Below are 18,715 nucleotides of genomic sequence, written 5' to 3' on the forward strand. Positions count from 1 at the left end.
AAAAGAGAATGGAAAGTGAGGAGGTGGTGATATTGAGTATAAATAACACCTTTGAGGAGTTTTGCTGTAAAGGGTAATTGGAAAAATGGGGCAGTAGCTGGAGGTGGATGTTTGGGTCATGGGTAGGTTATTTAATATTTAATATGAGGCTATTCAACTATGATTATAAGCTGATGTGTGAATGTTCAGCAAAGAGGAAAAAACTGCTTCAGGAAAACCCTGGAGAAGCCAGAATGATTGAGATCTAGTACACAAGGAGAGCGGTTGGTCGTGGATGGGAACAGCAGTGAAGGCAGAGTATGTGGATATAGAGGCAGGTAGATTGGTAGATTTAAGGGTAACTTAGCAAAAAAGCTGGAGGAAATTAATTCCCTTAAGTAGATGATTTATACATGAATCGTGAAATAACCATGTTATCATTGTATATTAAGGATAAAAATGGTCAAAATAAATTTGGAAGCCTCGGGTCTCTTTTTAAGCCAAAGATCAAAGGCATTCTTTTCTTTTCTTTTTTTTTTTCTGCTTTATCTCCCCAAACCCCGCCCTGTACACAATTGTATATCTTAGTTGCATGTCCTTCTAGTTGTGGGATGTGGGACGCCGCTTCAACGTGGCCTGACGAGCAGTGCCATGTCCGCACCCAGGATCCAAAGCCTGGGCCACTGCAGCGGAGTGCGCGAACTTAACCACTCGGCCACGGAGCCGGCCCCAGGCATTCTTTTCTAATAGATGGAGAAATGCAGATGCCGCCAGGAGGCTGAGACCCCCGCTAAATCATGTGAAGAGTCAGAGTGGTAGAGGAGGAGGCCTGCAATACCTGATAGTCTCATTTTTAAACTGATTAGGACTGGAGAGCTGATTCTTGCCTTCTGAACAGTGAATTCAGATTGAGAAGATACTGTATAATAAATACCTTTAACTGGTTAGGGAATTTATAACATTTCCAGGGACACCAAGTGTTTAACTCACTAACTCCTAATTAGATCTGGCTTTAGCTGTTCCTCCATCAAGGTTAGGAGTGGAGAGAAGGCAGAAAAAGGGTTGGGAGGGCTTACCCACACTGGCCATGTTTGCCCTTGAATGCCTTGAGAATCATTTGCTGCAGGAGAAGCCATCATTTTCCTTTGCCTGAGACTTTAAAGGACAGAATTATTGCCATGTTTGCTTCCTGTCATGGAGCTAATATGAAATCAAGATTCATTCTCTTCTCAGAAAGTCAAATCTGCCATTATCATATTCTACTGATGGTTTCTTAAAGTTTGGAAGAGGGACATGTTGGAAGGAAGGCTAGCGGGCAAGAAATGGATTGGAAGTTTCATCTGGAGAGCATTGGCATATAGGGCAATATTTTAGGGCATAAAGTAATTTATGGCTAAGTCTCTCATAGTAGAGGGGAAAGAGCTCGGATATAAATAAATATTTTGGCTCCGAATGGTGCCCTGATTGCTCCTAATCTAAGTACAGGGGAAGGGAGTACATCAACTGAAGTAATTGCTTAGCTTGCAGGCTGGCAGAGCGTCCCAAGTCACAACATCTGAAGGGATTTGAAGCCAGTAGAGCAGTATACAATCGTCTATTACATAATCTAATATAGTCATGTTCAATACAGAACTTCAGAGATTGGAATATATTTTTAAAGAGTTGTTTAAAGAATTTCTTCTTATTCTTTTGTGAGTGTGTGAATTGATTATGAAAAAATATATAATTCTGATCAGACATCAGATCTTACTCATTTGGAAATTTGAAAAGATTTTAAAACATCCTCATGAATATTTCAATTAGCCTCCCAAACTATTTTCAGCTGTCTTCAATTCCTTATAGAACAAGGCAGAGAATATGTAAATATAGAATAAAATAAGACAAATTACTTTGGGATCGCCTCTCATGCTGGATTCAGCAGCTTTTGCTCTTTCTCTCAAAGCCTCAGTTAATGTCAAGTTTCCACATGTGCCAGGAGCTTTCCGGCTTCTAATTCCCAGCAAAACCTTTGCTTGATGGTTTTGAGCTCCTAAGAAAAAGTGAAAACAGTACTTATCTCTTTAGGATTCTGATGTGATCAGACTAGACTGCTTCATTGTTGAATTCTGTGCAGTTCTCTAGGATCAGGTATTCTTAGTGTAATTTGTACTTCCTTATGTCTGAATAACAGAATTTTGAGCCTGGCGTTACCATCTAGAAACCAAGATCCATGGAAGAGCTAAGAGTCCAACAACTCAATTTTAATGAATTTCATGAGTACTGTCCGTTAATTTTTATTACTCGCTCCCGCCTCAGGACCTTTTCATTCACCATTCCCCTTGTCAGGAACATTCCACTCCTAGATCTCCCTGACTGGCTCCTTTTGCTCTTGAAGTCTCCATCCAAAGGTCACCACCTCAGGGAGGCCTCCTTGGTTGTTCTAGCCTAAAGTAGCCCCTTCGCACTTTATCACTTGCCCATGTTTTATTTTCTTCAAAGCCCTTGCTGTTTTCTGAAATTATCTCATTCTATTATCATCATTATCACCAGATTATCATCATTATCATCCTAATGACAAGAGTAAACAGAAGTTGAGTTTTCCCTGTATGCCTTACACAAATCATCATATTTAATATAACGTTTTAATAATGACAGCCTACATCGATTGAGTACTTACTACTTGCCGAATGCTAGGCTAAGCATTTACCACGCTGGGCTGGGTCGGTGTCATCTCTTGCCTGGACTACTGCGGTGGCTTCCTAACTGGGTTCCCTTTTCCCATTTTAGCCTCCCTCTAGTTCGTTGCCCACATAGCAGCTAGTGATTTTTCTAAAATGTAAATCAGGTACGTCAAGATCAGCTTTCAGCATCATTGATGATTTCAGCCATCTTCTGGTCTTAGCAATGCCTTACGAGATCCTGCGTGATCTGGCCCCTCCACACCCCTGCTGTATCTCTGACCTCACCTTACCTTGTTCCCGTCTAGCCACAGGCTCCAAATCACACTTTGCCCAGATTGCCATCCATCCACATGGTTTCATTTCTCACTTCACTCAGGTCTGCTGCGATGTCACCCCCCTCACTGGGCCTCTCCTGACCACCCTCTATAAGAGAGTGCTCCCATCGCTCTCCACCCCCACGTCATGCTTTATTTTTTTCACTCCCCACTCCCACTGTGAGTACTAGATTGCTCATTTTCCTGCATTCAGCAAATATTTGTTGGATATTTACCAAGTGCTAGGCTCTGTTCTAGGCACTGCGTATCTCTGTTAACACAGAGATATTAGGGGGAGGCATACAACAGACTCAAAATAGATAAAATAGATAACATGTTAGATGACTTTAGGGGGAAAACTGAAGCAGGATGAAAGACTAAGGAGCAGGGGGGCAGGAGAGGGAAAGTTAAGTTTAAAATGAGGTATTTGGGGGAGGCCTCAGGGAGAAAGTGGATGATTATGAAAAGTCTCGAAGGAGACTGGGGAGCAAGCTCTGCGAACAACTAGAGGGAAGCGTGTTCTGGGCAGAAAGAACACGTGTTCAGAGGCTCCGAAGGAGGAGCATCTCTAGCATGCTCAAGGAGCAAAAAGGGAGCCTGAAACTGGTTCGGAGTAAGGGAGGGGAGAGGAGGAGATGTGGCCAGAGAAATGATAGAAGTGTCAGGCCGTAGCACTCATGAGCCCTCCAGCTCTCAGCTTGGGAGATTTTGAACAGAGGAGCCCCGGAGCTGACTTACATTTTAACTGGATCCCCTGGCCCTTGTGTGGAAAATAGACTTTAGGAGAGCAAGGGTTGAAATAGAATCCAGTTAGCCCAGGATAGATTGGAGTGCCAAGGGCCAGTGTGGCAGGGTGGAGATGGCGAGAAGTCATCATGGTCTGGACATATTTTGAAGGTCGGTCCTACAGGATTTACTGAGAAATTGAGAAATAGAGCAATCAAGGACGGCTCATTCCAGGATTTTAAATCCAGGCCACTGGAAGGATGGGGATGTCAGTGCTGAGACAGGGAGGCAGTGAGGGAACAGATTTAGGGTGGAGGGAAGGTCATGGGGAGGACCTCAGCTGGCATTGTGGAGCCTTTATGGTCATGAGAAAAAGGCTCCCCCTCTGAGCCGATGCACTAGGAGCCAGCAGAGTGGGCTGGATCTCAGCCCCCACCCCTTCCCCTCCGCAGGGCATCTTTATGCACAATTGCAGGCAGTGACATTAATCAGGGACTTTGCTTTGGGACGTGGTGAGTTTGCGTCCAATGAGATGCTGACTGGGCAGCCAGGTATGAGTTCAGGGAGGCGGAGCGACTGCAGCTGTACAGGCTCTGCCATGGGAGTCGTCCTGGCTATTTCATCTTTGGATCTATTTATCTATGTATTGCACTGTATAGTAGATATGCTTTGTCTACCTGTTTGTTGTCTCCTCCATCCTTTCATAAGCTCGAAGTGATGCATAGCTGTGCCTCCTACTCAGTTGTATTCCCAGACCTACCTCAGTGCCTGGCTCCTGAACACTTCATAAACATAGTTGAATGAATAAACTAACTGGAGATACCACTGCTTTGTACTTGTCCTGTGGGCTTCATGAAATTGAGTGCATGGCCGGGTCTATGTGTCACTCTATATGTCAGATATTCCTATTCCCACTCTGTGACTAAAACCTCCACCCCTGAAGACCGTTTATTACATGATTACCAGAAGGACATTCAGTTCAAAGTGGACTTTACATTTATCAAGCTCGCCTTGCAGCTGAAACACACACTAAAGTGATGGGAAAACTTAAAATGAAGAAAAATACACCTGCTTTAGATAACAAATTCCTTTCATAGCGTCTTCTGAGCTTCTGGCCTGTTCTTGAGGGGACTGTTAACACTTTCCCTTTAAGTTTAGTTTTGCTTGGTGGTGAGGGTTTACTTTTAACTTTTTCTTTGCTACATGGAGGATGAGAGTTCCATTTTTCTATGCTATGAGATGATATAAAGGGAGACTCAATTCAGCATTTCTGTTGCATTTAGACTCAAGACCAGGGAAGATCCGTGCCCAGGGCTCAGCATTTTTATTTGGAATGGCTTTGCACAAGAGGTGAGGTGTAAGCTGGGCTGCATATCAGTTAGCTATTGTTATATAATAACAGACCGCTTCAAAATTTAATGGCTTAGAATAATAAATGTTTATTATTACTCACAAGACTAGGATCCAGCTGGTCTTAACTGGGCCCACTCATGCGTCGGGTGCGCAACTCTGCTCATCTTGGCTGCGATCTCTCACATGTCTGGGGCCATAGGCTGGGCTGGCGTGGCCCTGGCTGGGACATCTGGGCTCTCATTCTGCAGTAGGCTAGACCAGGCTTGTTCACATGGCAGTGGCAGGGTTCCAAGAGAAAGACTGGAAATGCCCAAAGCTTTTTGAGGCCTCAGCTTGGAACCAGCATAGCATAACTTCTGCCACATTCCACTAGTCAAAGCAAGGGGTGAAGAAATAGACTCCACTCATGATGGAAGAGCTGCAAAGTTATATTGCAAGGAGTGTTGACATAGAGAGACCATTAATTAGAGACATCAGTCTAACACATGGGCTTGAAGGATAAATAGGTAGGATTTCGAAGGAGGATGAGAGGGAGCTGGTGTGAACCTCCCCTGATCTAAAGAAAAATATGCCTTGACTGTCCCCCACCCCACCTCGCTAATATCTGGGAAACCCATGAAGCGTAAGCTTCTCTACTGGCTCATAGGTTTTATCACTTGAACTGTTCTCTGTCTCTCAGAAAAGGGTATCTCATTGAAAGTGCATCTATAATTGTCTTGAGACGGTTTCATAGAATACATTATGTTGTTTTGCAAGCTCCCTGGCATACGGTCGTATTTCTTGCACAGTTATCTTGACCATGTTGGTGTTTCCACAAATAATGATTCTCTCTCATAGGATTACGCCCATATGTTGACCTGTGTTACTGAAAGAGAAAAGTTTATTGTACCCATCAAAGCTAGAGGTGCAAGAGCCATCCTGGATTTTCCTGACACGCTGAATTTTTCCACTTGCCCTGTCAAGTACAGCACTCAGAAGATTCTGCTGGTACGAAACATTGGCAACAAAGATGCTGTGTTTCACATCAAAACTCATAGGTATGCATTCCTTCGGCTCTTGTTTGTGATTGATTATAGCTAAATCTAGTCAGCACAAGTAATTTGCTAGAATAGCAGTCGGGGTAGAAGTGCTTGTTACAATCTTCAGCTGCAAGATTGATGCTCACTGATGTAGAGCAGACCGCCACAGGAGGAACAGTCTGCACGTGTCCCACCCCCCTTGGGGGCAGGGGGACTGTCCATTTTTAGATTTCAGGCCACTTGTTTGCCCTGCAACCTCAACTCTCTGCTGGGTTCAAGAAAAGTTGTGATTTTGTTGTTTATCTGTTTTATGTTGATTATTAGAGTGAGAGAGAGACTCTTCCCAGCTTTCTGCATCCTTGGTGGAAGCAGGACTCTGAACCACGTTCAATAAATCAACCATCAAAGGCAAAGGAAAAGTTCTTTTGAAAATCATTGTCACCTGACATTGTCCATAAGCACCTGTCCAGCTTTTGTTTGTCATCTCGTGGTGAGACTCCTGCATTTTTACTGAAGGAGAAGGAAGCAAGTTGTTCAATTGGTCCACATGACTTAGAAGGAACCAATCTTTCTTGATTTAAAAAAGGCCTCCCCAAACCACCGTCCATACTATACATTAAACACTTCCTGTTACATTGGTATTTTTCCACTGAAAAAGTGAATCCACCCCAGGCAGAAAGCAAGTGCAGGCAGCATATCTTCCCAGACTGTTTGGCTGAATCTTAAAAACTACACATAAGTGGCAATTTCTTACATATCGCATTCATGTAAAGTGAAACAAAATCACTTCACAGATTTAATAGTGTGAATTGCAGGAAATGATCTGAAACTTTTCCATCCATATAAATATAAAGGTGAATCATCTTTCCTAGTATAGAGAGACTTCTAAGGTAAAATGGTGAGTCAACTCAAGGACTAGTCAGGCATCATAAAGGCATTAGAAACTCTAACCCAACCTTCCCATTTTACAGATGAAGGAAGTAAGGTCCGAAAAGGGAAATGACTCCAAGTTCCCTCAGTAAGTTAATAGCAAAACCTGGAATAAGACAGCATGGGCCAGTTCTGGGCTTATTCACCCACAGATCCATTTCTCACCCTTACCCTGCTCTGCTCAGTATCGCTGTGGTGCCATGTTAGCCCTCCTAGCACTGAAAGGAGATTGGAGAGTGGGAAGAAGCCAGGATATTTCTCCTCCTCCCTCTCTGACTTCAGTAGAGTCCTCAGCAAGCAGGTGCGTCTCCTCTATGCTTCTATCTCCTGTCAGACAGGCCTGCCACTGTTCCAGCTTCTGGCAGGTCCCCCGGGTCTGATAACACTTCTTCCTCTCCTTTTGTCTCCAGCTCCGTGGTGGGAATGGCTTATTGCTGTTACTAATCCTTGATCTGCCCCACTGTCTTAAGCTGGGCTTTTCATCTCTCCCATCGTCTGTGGAAACAAGTCTCTCAATTAAATTCCATGATATTTTTGTTTTCCTGTTTAGACTCTGCATGAAATAGTTTTATGTTCTTTCGACAAAATGCATGTTTTCCAACCATGTTGTCAATTCTGTAATCTACCTCAAATCCTTCCAATAAATTCCTTTTCTCTCTAAGTTAGCCAGAGTTGGTTTCTCTTGTTTGCACCTGAGAGCCCTCATGGCCACAAAGAGAGAGGATGCGGTTGGATTTGTGGTCACATCATATTGAATCAGGATCTCTGGGGACATCCCCTGACAAATATCCATTCTAAAAACGCATGGGTGATTGTGTTGCCCAGACAGGGTCGAGGACCATTCGTTCAGTTAACACAATCACCAATAGACATGGTAGAACATGGGAGATAGCTTGAGAATTTGGAGTCAAAAACCCAGGGTCTACTCTTGGTCTTGCCCCTTTTAGAGTCAATATACAGTTAGCAACAATATCTCCCAGGAAATTTTTTACAAAACAGATCGTGTTCTTTTCATTGAAATAATGACTTAATTAATGGTTATGTTTATGAATAGTTAGGTTCGTATAAATTATGAAAAATAAAACTTCGTTTATGGGTCTTTGCCCCATTAGAATGTAGCTCCTCGAATGCGAGGAGTGTATCTAACTCTTCATTTGTATGTCCCCAGCATCTAGCAAAGTCTCTAGAATAAATAAGTGCTCAATAAATGTTTGTAGAATGTCTAACCAGCAATATATCACAGAGGCAAAGCTACAACTATAAACCTCTACAATAATTTAAAATAAAAAACATGCTCCAAGGACTATAAAAGAGGCATAATGTTTTTCACACTAATAAAAGGAGCTGCAACGTGCTATAAAGTATAGAGAGAGCAGAAACAATTACTCTTGAACTTTATTATAAATTTGACCTAAATCTTTAGTAGGTACCAGAATAACTTGGACTATTAAAGTAGGATTGATTTTGGAAATTGAAAGGATTAAGAAACAATTTCAAAATCTAAAACCTTGAGTTATGAATCCGTTAATAAGAAAGATTATCTGAAGAAAAATCCTAATATTATATTCAATATTTAATATAGTAGAACCAATATTTACTGTTCTGCTAAAATATTGCATCTCTTGGGTGGAATAGTTTTAGTTTTAAGAGGAGTTCATAGTGGATTAAAAAAAAATTCAGAATCTTTCTTGTGGCTCATGATTTTTAGCAAACCCAAGTTCCCTCCCTAACTAACTTATTGGATATTAATGAGAATTTGATATCAAAACCAAACATTTTGGGAGACAGAGCCAGCCTTATACCCTTTTACCTCTTTGTAAGAGCATTTTTCTCACACTTGATGTTTTCTAGCCTGTTCAGCCTGTCTGCCTTTAGTAAAATGAAATGCAAAATCAAATTATAGACAGTGTTTAAGCACCAGAACTTAATACACTCTACCCAATTAACGTCTGATTTATTGAGAAAGCTTAGGCAGCTCTAAGTAGATGGCTATCCCAGGTGCTTTTCTAACTACTGAAGAAGTTTAGTGTGATGTGAATCCAACAATTAGCACAACGGGAAGGTTTCTGTTACCCCTGTATGGAATTTGGATTTCTGGAGGTCCTAGTGAAGGGTCGCTTTGTCCATAGAAAATTAGCTTAAGTTCTGCAATGTACTACCATTCACTTCATTTCAAAACTGTTCTTTTGCTACCAAGAAATGTTTGTAAAGAAAAGGAAAGCACAGTGTAGAAAGAAAAATATTAGGAACTGGGGAAGCAAAGATAGAAGAAAATAATGCCACGTTGTTTTCAAAGCCAAGAAACTGGACTCAATTCTCAACACTGCAGATTCTTACTGAAGCCGGAAGGAAGGAAGGAACTTTTAGACTATGAGACTCACTTTCATCTCCCACGAAGCAGAGGTTCTCGAGATCCTGAAAGTCTGCTCTTTTTCTGTTCCACCAAGATGTTATAAAGGTTAATTAATGATTATAGATTTTTAAAATTTCCCTTTAAAAGTTGATTGTAATTCAACTCAACGACCTCTTCTGAGTGGCTCCTGTCAATGAACTGTGCATGGGGTGGTGAGAGACACAAAGACGAATCTAACCAGGTGGCTTCTGCCTTTGGAGTGGTTCAGGGTAGGCAGGAAGCACTTGAGCTTGAAGGCAGGCTTCCATCTCTGCTGCTCCACTAGTTAGTTTGGAGCATCTGTTTTCTCTTGTCTAAAGTGCAACCAGTGATATCTTCTTTCTCAAGATTTTTTTGAGAGTTAAAACAATTGACGTGTGTAAAGTCCCCAGTGTAGTACCCAGCATAGAGTCTGTGCTCGTGAAGTTGTGATTGCTTTCCCCGTCCTGTCATCTCAAGTCTCTCGCTCTTGAGAGAGGCAGGCATGAAAAACAACTACAGTACAAGGTGCACTGAAGTAAGATGTAAAAAGAAAGTTACAGCCTCTGAGAGGAAGGAGACATTCTTTACAAGAGGGAGGAACAGGGAAGATGCTGCATAAGCGGTGACTTCGGGTCTGGGCTGTGATAGGTGACTTCAGAAGAGTATGACATATGGAAAATGGTGAGTATTCCTGTGCAACCCTAGCAGTTCTGGAAAGTCAAGGTCGGGGCACAGTCTGCCTGGAAGGGAGAGGAGGGAGGGGGGGGAGGCTGTGGGTGAAGAAACTAAACAATCCCATCCCGTCCCACCCCAGCCTGACTTGGAGCGTAACAGATGTGTAAGATATTTGGACATACGTATGTGTTTAATGAGAATGTGAAAACTATTTGGGAGCAGATTGTGTGGGACGTCGAATGCCTAGGAGTTTGAACTTTATTATGCAGATTATGAGGGCCACTGAAGGTGTTTGAACAAAAGATGGATGTGTTTTTTATAATATCTCTAGAGCAGTGTGAAGGATTGAGAGGAGAATGATAAAAACTTGAACTTGAAAATCTAAACACCCAAGCTCATCTTCAGATAAAAGGCTCATCTTTTATCTAGGAAATGAGGGACATAACAATAACAACAACAAAAATAATCATAAACACTTGTTTAGCACTTGCTATGTGCCAGACATTTCTCTAAGCTCTTGATCAACTCCTTTAGTCCTCACTACAACCCTAAGAAGTAGGTGCTGTCATTACCCTCATTTTACAAATGAGACGACTGAAGTTCAATGACTTGCCCAAAGTCATGACACGGTTGAGTTTTGAACTCATTCAGCTGGCTAAGTGACTAGTAACCACTACCCCATAGTGTCCTACAGCAATGCCTAGGGTTCTTTGGAGGACTGGTGCCATAGGTGTGGGAAAAGGACAGACAAAGGAATGGGAAAATACAGAAGTGAATGGAGAGGGAGAGCAAAATAGAGAGCACCGAGAAAATAAACAATTGCCCACGGCAGGAAGCACCAGAGGTCCTGTAGTAGTAATCTCAGGTGCCACCAGTGCTACCCTTGCCATAAGTTCTGTACCTTCATAGAAGAAAGCCTAGGTTTTCTGAAGTTAAGTCCATTATCTAAAAGGAAAATTTAAAGAATGAAGACTCTAAAAACAGTTGTGATTGAAATAAATAATCAGAAACAACTTAGCCTGCCAAATATATTGTACAACACATTCTTTTGAAAAACTAGCAATTTAAAGAAGTGAAATGGACCATGAAAATAATTAAATGGGCTGGGTTTCCTATTTAGAAGGAAGTTATTTAAGGTACTTCATGATCAGATCCAGATTCTTTCTTGGTACTCCCTTCCAGGACAATTAAATGAAACTATTTCCTATTCCGCAATCCACCCTACCTCCTCACAATGTCTGCATGCTCAAATTCTACTTTCAAGACACAGAATTTGTCCCCAGTTTGCCTTTCCAAATGCATTTTCCACCCTTCTCCAGCCTGCTCTCGCCCAGGAGGCTGACCGGTATGGCATCGGTCAACAGGCTCCCATGCGTCTGGCTTCTGGTTGGGCACAGCCACTGGGAGGCCCAGCAGGCAATCAGACAGGAGGATGTGAGGTCAGGACACTTTTCCTCCTAGTGTCTTTCTTGTGAGGCACCTGGGCTGGCCATCTCTCTTGACTAAAGCTCCTTGCTTCCTATAAGGCAGCCTTATCTTAGGACTCTCATGGGTTTCAAAACCACTCCTTCTCCTTGGTTCTTTGGGCCTACAGGTGGTGACAACTCTGCTATTAATAACCCTGGACAATTGCATCATCTCTTGTAGTCCCCCTCCTTCCTCCCCTTTTAAATAGACCCTTTGTTAAACTGTCCTCAAATTATCCTCATGTAATTGCTCCATCACTTTCCTTTTGGGGCTCTGGTATATTTTTCTGTTATGAAGCCTTCTTTTCTCTGAACTCTCGTAAAACTTGGTTTTTATCCCTTCACAGGTACTGTTCTTTTGCAAATTACAGTATTTGCATACATGTTGTAAGTCTGTCTTTCTGGAATCACTCAATGAATGTTAGATTTGTAACCATGGGCCCTCCAGGACCAGTTCAACTGACCCCATCTCTTACCAACAGAGTGATTAAGAATTGCCTTTCAGAAAATCTGTGAAGTCACATATCCAGGGCATGCACAAAAGAAAAAATCTTGACCTGAAATGAAAAGATCCTTCTTCCCATGGAATCCAAGGACCAGGATATGACCCGAACTTGAAAGTCAGACTCTTCTTATCAGAAGCAAGGGGTCTCTCATTTAGGAAGATCCAGTGTTAAAATTCCTTCCCCACCTCATCAAAAATGTTTCGAACCCTATCGTAAAAGTTTAGAACCTCATCGTGTTTATAACCTCATCATAAATATTTAAAACCTTACCATAAATGCTTGAAGCCCACCAATCAAAACCTGCCCCACCAGCGTTTCCACGTCCCAGCCTGTTCTCTCTAACCTCTTAAATTTTGCCCCAAATCCTGAATCAGGGAGACAGATCTGAGGGCACACACCCCCTGTTCTCCCTGCAGATCAATCTGGAAGAATAAAGCTGATCTCTTTTCCCAAAGGTTGATGCCATAAATAATTGCCTTGTTTATGTGCATTGGGAAAGTAAACCGCAATTTTGTACGGTAACAATGATGTGTCTCCATGTGTGTTGCAGGCCTTTCTCTCTAGAGCCATCTGTTGGAACTCTTAATGTGGGAGAGTCCATGCAACTAGAAGTGGAGTTTAAGCCACAGACTGTGGGCAATCACAGCCAAAGACTTATCGTGTATTATGACACAGGTATGCATTATTCTTTGTTAAAAGTCCTACATGCTAAGAAAGGTCAGATGGGAAATATGGTGAAGCAAAATAGGAAATGGTTATTCTGGTGGCGTTACAATAAGCTAAGATCCACGGGGTAAAGAACCAAAGCATGAATGCCTTAAACAGAAATAATGTTGAACCAGATATAAATTCCACCTAACGGGTTTCTCCAATGCTTGAAAGCCTCAGGGCTCAGGAGGGAACCTACACCCAGAAGTCCCACTGGTAGATTGAGGCTGTTTACATGTAAATGGAACTGAAAGGTAACTTAATACCTCATGGGTTTTCCATTTGACTTATTGCTGCATTTGTCTAACATTAAAAATGTAAGCCCTAGTTCAGAATGTTCTTGTGTGTGCCCACTAGTCTATATAAGATCCAATTGCTTTTATCCTTAGAATGTGCAGATGTCTTAACATCTTACTTAAATATAGGACTGTGTCTGTTGCCACTAGCATTTCCTTGAAGACCACACCTGCATAATCATGAAATTTACACATTGTTTTTGCAAATATTTAGTTTATAGTCACGCAGACTGCATGTACATTTTGCAAGTCTCCAAAGTTGGTTTTTAAATTAATATTTTGGGGCTGGCCTGGTGGCATAGTGGTTAAGTTTGCATGTTCCACTTCAGCAACCCAGGGTTTGCAGGTTTGGATCCTGGGCATGGACCTAGCAACACTTTCCAAGCCATGCTGTGGTGGCATCCCACATAAAATAGAGGAAGATTGGCACAGATATTAGCTCAAGGACAATCTTCCTCACACACAAAAAATTGATATTTATCATTCCCATTTATTATTTCACGATTTTTCTGATTTTCTTCTTACTTCCTTTTTTACCCATTTATGTTGATTGACCAAGATTGTCTGTTGCAGAAGGGCATCATAGGGAGAAAACAGAAGTGCACAGCCAGGGAAAGAGCAACAAATGACATCTAGGTCACAGTTCAGAGTTGCTGGCTTTGTGGATGCGTAAATGAGCAGGACCATTCAAGACCTTGCCTAAGGACTGGTGGTTAAATGGTCCTGGCTCCACGCTACCTGTCATAACAACAACAAATAACCAGTGGCACAGACTATATTTCTTTCCTTTTAATGTTGCCACAATTCACTGGCTGCTAGCAAGAGAAACCTAACCTGAAGTAGCTTAAGCAAAAGGTTAAAGTTTTGGCCCATGTAACCAAATAGTAGAAAGTTAAAAGCACAGCTCATGACACGCCAGGGACGCTGATTTTCCAAAATAATCGTGGCATTTTACATTCCCACCAACAAAGCATGAGAGATGCTTCACATTCTCGCCAACATAGAGTGTTGTGGTGTTAATTTTAGACACTCTGGTGGTGTGAAGTGATGTCTTCTAGTGGTTTTAATTTTCATTTCTCTAATGATTAACAACGTTGAGCACCTTTTCGTGTGCTTACTGGCCATTCATATATCTTTTTTAATGAGGTGTCTGTCCAAGTCTCTGGCTCATTTTTTATTGAGCTGTTTTTCCTTTTATTATTAATTTGTAAGAGTACTTTATAACTTGATATTCTGAATACTAGTCATTTGTTAGATATATGTATTAATATATTCTCCCAGCCTGTAGCTTGCCTTTTCATTTCCTTAATGATATTTCTTGATGAGCAGCAATTTCTAATTTTGATGAAATCAACACATTATCAATTTTTTTTCTTTTACGGTGAATGCTTTTTGCCTTCTTGCTAAGAAATCTTTGCCTTCTCCAAGATCATGAACATATTCTCCTATGTTTACTTTTAGGAGGGTAATAGTTTTAGCATCTATGTTTAGTTACTGACTCATCTTTGATTTCGTTTTTGTGTGTATGTGAGCTGGGGACCACGTTTGTTTTCTTTTTTTTTCCCATATGGATTATTGGCTCTTCTCCATTCTGTTACCTTATTCTAGAACTCTAATTAGTTACGCTATTGTTCTATTACTTAATCTACCATTACTCTATTATTTGTTCCATTTAACCTCTGTGTTTTCCATTTCTCCCATTTTATGTCTCTGTAGCTTTCTCTGGATACTTTATTCTTATCCATTCAATAATCTCCTATTCAGTGAAATCTCATCTGCTGAGTTTTGCTTTTTCAATTATTATAATTATTTTCATTTCTGAAAGTTTTATTTGGTTCTTGTCGAATCTAATTGCTCTCTACTCTTATTTTTGAAGTTTTCCTATAATTTCTTAAATATATTAAGCATAGTTATCTATATTCTGTACCTGATAATTCAGGTATATTGTCTGCTTAGTTAGTTAGCTTGCTGTTTATTATTTCTGATGGTTTTCAACCATGGTACCTGTAGGGGAGGAAAAATATGTTTGTCCTCTATTTTTCTAGGTTTTTGACTGGGGCCCCTGTAACAAAAGACAGATTAACAAGAGAAAAACATACAAATTTATTTAATATAAATTTTAAGTGACACAGAAGCCTGTATAAGGAAATGAAGACCTGAAGAAGCAGTTAAACCTGAGTGCTTTTATGCTGAGTTTGATGAAGAGTGAGAGTCGTGGAAAAATGTGATAGGACAAAAAAGGGTTTGAGCTAAGTGTAGTAAACTGGGGGAAGGCCTGTTTGTTTAGATTCCTCCGGGCATTCCTCTGTCTTTCGAGATTAAGATGCTCCTTTCTTCCAGGTATAGGAAGGCACCTCTCACATGAGGGTCTTACCACCTGCTTCAGGGGCAGTTCAGAAAATCTGTCTTGCACCTGCCGTTTCTCATATTCCTTCAGGTTGAAATATTCAATATGCTAAGGTGCCAGATTTGGGGGTTGTGTGTCCTGATCTCCATCATATCTTGTGCCCCTTCGTGTTTTGTAATGTTTGGATATAGCGTCCCCACTTTGGGAAGGCCCTGGACTTTATGTCATGTCCTAGGCACACAATGCGGTAGTTAAAGCAGAAGTTTGAGGGTTAACAAAAGCCCTTTGAGTAAAAGACAGCTTTGCACTGGATTATTTCCCAGCATTCTTCACTGTACTTCGATGTCCTTATTTTCCTATCAGGTTAGTGATGAATTTTAAAGTAGTTTAAAAAATATTTTATGGAGTATTTTAGCTAATTCAATCTCCAGTTTAATCTGCTGCTTAAAACTGACTCCAATTCATCCTTTTTTCACATTGTTCAGCATTGTCTATAGAGTATTTTATCCTTTCCCACTATATAATCCTTTCTATTATCATATTATGAACATGGTTTATCCCTCCATGTATGTAGATTTTCTTTAATTTCTTTCAGCAGTAGTTTTCTGGGTATAGGCCTTGAACATTTTGGTTAGATTTATTCCTATATATTCATTGGTCTTTGATGATCATGTGATTTTTTATTACATTTTTTAAATTGAAGTATAATTCAGATACAGTAAGATGCACAGATAAATGTACCGTTTGATGAGTTTTGACAAGTGTAAATACATGTGTAACTACCACCCCGTTCAAGATACAGAATATCTATCACCTCAGAAAGTTCCCACATGCCCTTTCCAGTCCATTCCTCCATTCCCTATCGCAGAGGTTCTGATTTCTATCACCCTCTATTAGTTTGCTGGTTCCTGGACTTCAAATAAAGGTACTCATACAGTATACACTCTTTTGTGTCTGGTTTCTTTCATTCAACATAGTGTTTTTGAGATTTATTCATATTGTTGTGTGTATTGGTACAGTCATGCACCACATAACGATGTTTCAGTCAATGACGGACTGCGTATCCTACAGTGGGCCCATAAGACTAGAACCTTATAGCCTAGATGTATAGTAGGCCATACCATCTAGGTTTGTGTAGGTACACTCTGTGGTGTTCACACAACAAAGAAATTGCCTGACGACGTATTTCTCCGAACGCATCCCCATCCTTAAGTGACAAGTGACTGTAATTTTCTTTTTGCCCCTGAGCAGTATTCCACTGTGTGATTATACATAATTTATTCATTCTCTTGTTAACACAACTTTGGATTGTTTGACGTTTTGGGCTATTATGAATAAAGCTTTCATAGCCATTCTTGTACAAATCTAGTGTGTATCTGTGTGTGTGCTTGCGCACGCTTGTGTACATATGTTTTTATTTCTCTTGGGTAAATATTTAGGAGTAGAATTGTCGGATCATAGAGGAGTTATATACTTAACTTTACAGGAAGCTTCCAGATAGTTTCCTAAGGTGGTTGAAGTGTTTTATGTTCCCACCAGCAAAGTATGAAGGTTCCAGTTACTCCAAATACTCATCACCTCTTGGTCATGTCAGTCTTTTAATTTCAGTCGTTCTGGTGGATGTGAAGTAGTATCTACTTGGTTTAAATTTGCATATGCCTAATGACTAATAATGTTAAATAACTTTCCGTGTGCTTCTGCCTATTTTTATGTCTTCTATTCTCAAGTGTGTTTTCAAGTTTTTTGTCCATCCTTTACTGGATTATCTATAATTTTGTTATTGGCTTGTAGTTTTTATATATTTTTGGTACAAGACTTTCAGAAATGATTCTTGTGAATATTTTCTCACAATTAGTGGATTATCTTTCTAATTTTCTTAACAGTGTCTTTTCATTAGCAAAATAATTCAATTTTGATGAAGGACAGTTTATTACTTTTTTCTTTTACAGCTCTGTGGTATGTTTTTCTAATTTTATTTCCTAAATTTTTGTGTGTGTATCAAAATACAATGAATTTTGTATGTTGATCTTTTATCTACAGACCTTGATAAAGTACCTTATTAACTCATGGTTTATCTGTAGATGATTTTTTATTATGTATATATACAATCAGTCATCTACAAATAATGATAGTTTTATTCTTTTCCAATTTTATGCCTTTTAGTTCTTATTCTTTCTTACATAGTCTAAGCCTTCAGTACAAATTCAATAGAATGGTAATAGAACATCCTTCTCTTGTTCTCAGTTTCAAAGGGAAGTTCTCATTGTTTCATCATTTAGTATGATGTCTTTAGTTCTCATTGTTTCATCATTTAGTATGATGTCTTTAGTGGATATTCTCTATCAAATTAAGAAATTCCCTTCTTTCTCTGGGTTTCTAAAACTTAATCTTGAATGGGTGTTGAATTTCATCAATTACTTCTGCATTTGTTGAAAGGATTATATGTTATTTCACCTTTATTCTTCTAATGCTCTGATTGATTTTCAAATGCTAAATCCCTACTATATTCTGGGCTAAATTCAAGTTTTAAATATTTTTATTTTTATTTTAATAAACCACTGGATTAAAATTGCTAATATTTTTTGAGATTTGCTATTATTGTTTGAGAGTTTGGCATCCAAATTCATGAGAAAGATTAGCCTGTAATTTTCTTTTCAAATAATGCCCTTGTCTTTGGTCTAAGAGAACAAATTAGTTTCATAAACAAGTTGGAAATTATTCTCCGTTTTTAGTCTCTGGGAACTTTTTTTTTTTTACTATTCATGTTACTTCTTCTTTAAGTGGTTGAAAATTCATTGTTCAAGCTATCTGGGCCTAGAGCTTTTTTTTTTTTTTTTTGAGGTTTTCAATTATTTAGTTTATTTAGTAGATGTAGATCTACTAAGATGTTTCTATTTTTTCTTGTGCAATTTTTGGTAAACTTTTTAAAAGAATTTTTCCATTTAATCTAAAAATGTAAATTTGTTGGCATAAAATTGTTCGTATAACCATAAATATTTGTAATGTCTGTAGGATCTGTAGTGATATCTCCTCTTCCATTATTGATATCAGTAATTTGTGTCTTTTCCCCCTTTTTATTTCTTGATTTGTATTGTTAGGGCTTTATCAATTTTATTAGTTTATTCAGAGAACCAACTTTCAGAATGGTTTTCTCTATTATTCATTTCTTTTCAATTTCATTGATTTCTACTCTTATTTCATTCCTTCTACTTTCTTTAGGTTTCATTTGTTATACTTTTTCTAAATCTTAGGAGGGATTCTTAGAGCATTGACTTTTCAACCTTTCTTCTTTTATAATTAGACATTTAAGTCAATAAATTTTTCTCTAAACCTGACTTTATCTTCAGCCCATCTGTTTTTCT

The 18,715-nt window shown here is 39.7% G+C and overlaps 1 protein-coding gene across 4 annotated transcripts in view; it reads left to right on the top strand.

Moving 5' to 3' along the window:
* The window catches only part of HYDIN (HYDIN axonemal central pair apparatus protein), a 338,461-nt gene that overhangs the window by 52,719 nt on the left and 267,027 nt on the right, over nucleotides 1-18,715 (top strand). For all 4 annotated transcript variants that reach the window (XM_070500558.1, XM_044761259.2, XM_070500554.1 and 1 more), the window contains exons 6-7: nucleotides 5,870-6,069; nucleotides 12,553-12,677. In XM_070500558.1, the coding sequence (XP_070356659.1) occupies nucleotides 5,870-6,069; nucleotides 12,553-12,677 (325 nt within the window). The remainder of the gene's footprint in view (nucleotides 1-5,869; nucleotides 6,070-12,552; nucleotides 12,678-18,715) is intronic.

The sequence above is a fragment of the Equus asinus genome, chromosome 28 (assembly GCF_041296235.1).
Source record: "Equus asinus isolate D_3611 breed Donkey chromosome 28, EquAss-T2T_v2, whole genome shotgun sequence".
Lineage (NCBI taxonomy): Eukaryota > Metazoa > Chordata > Mammalia > Perissodactyla > Equidae > Equus > Equus asinus.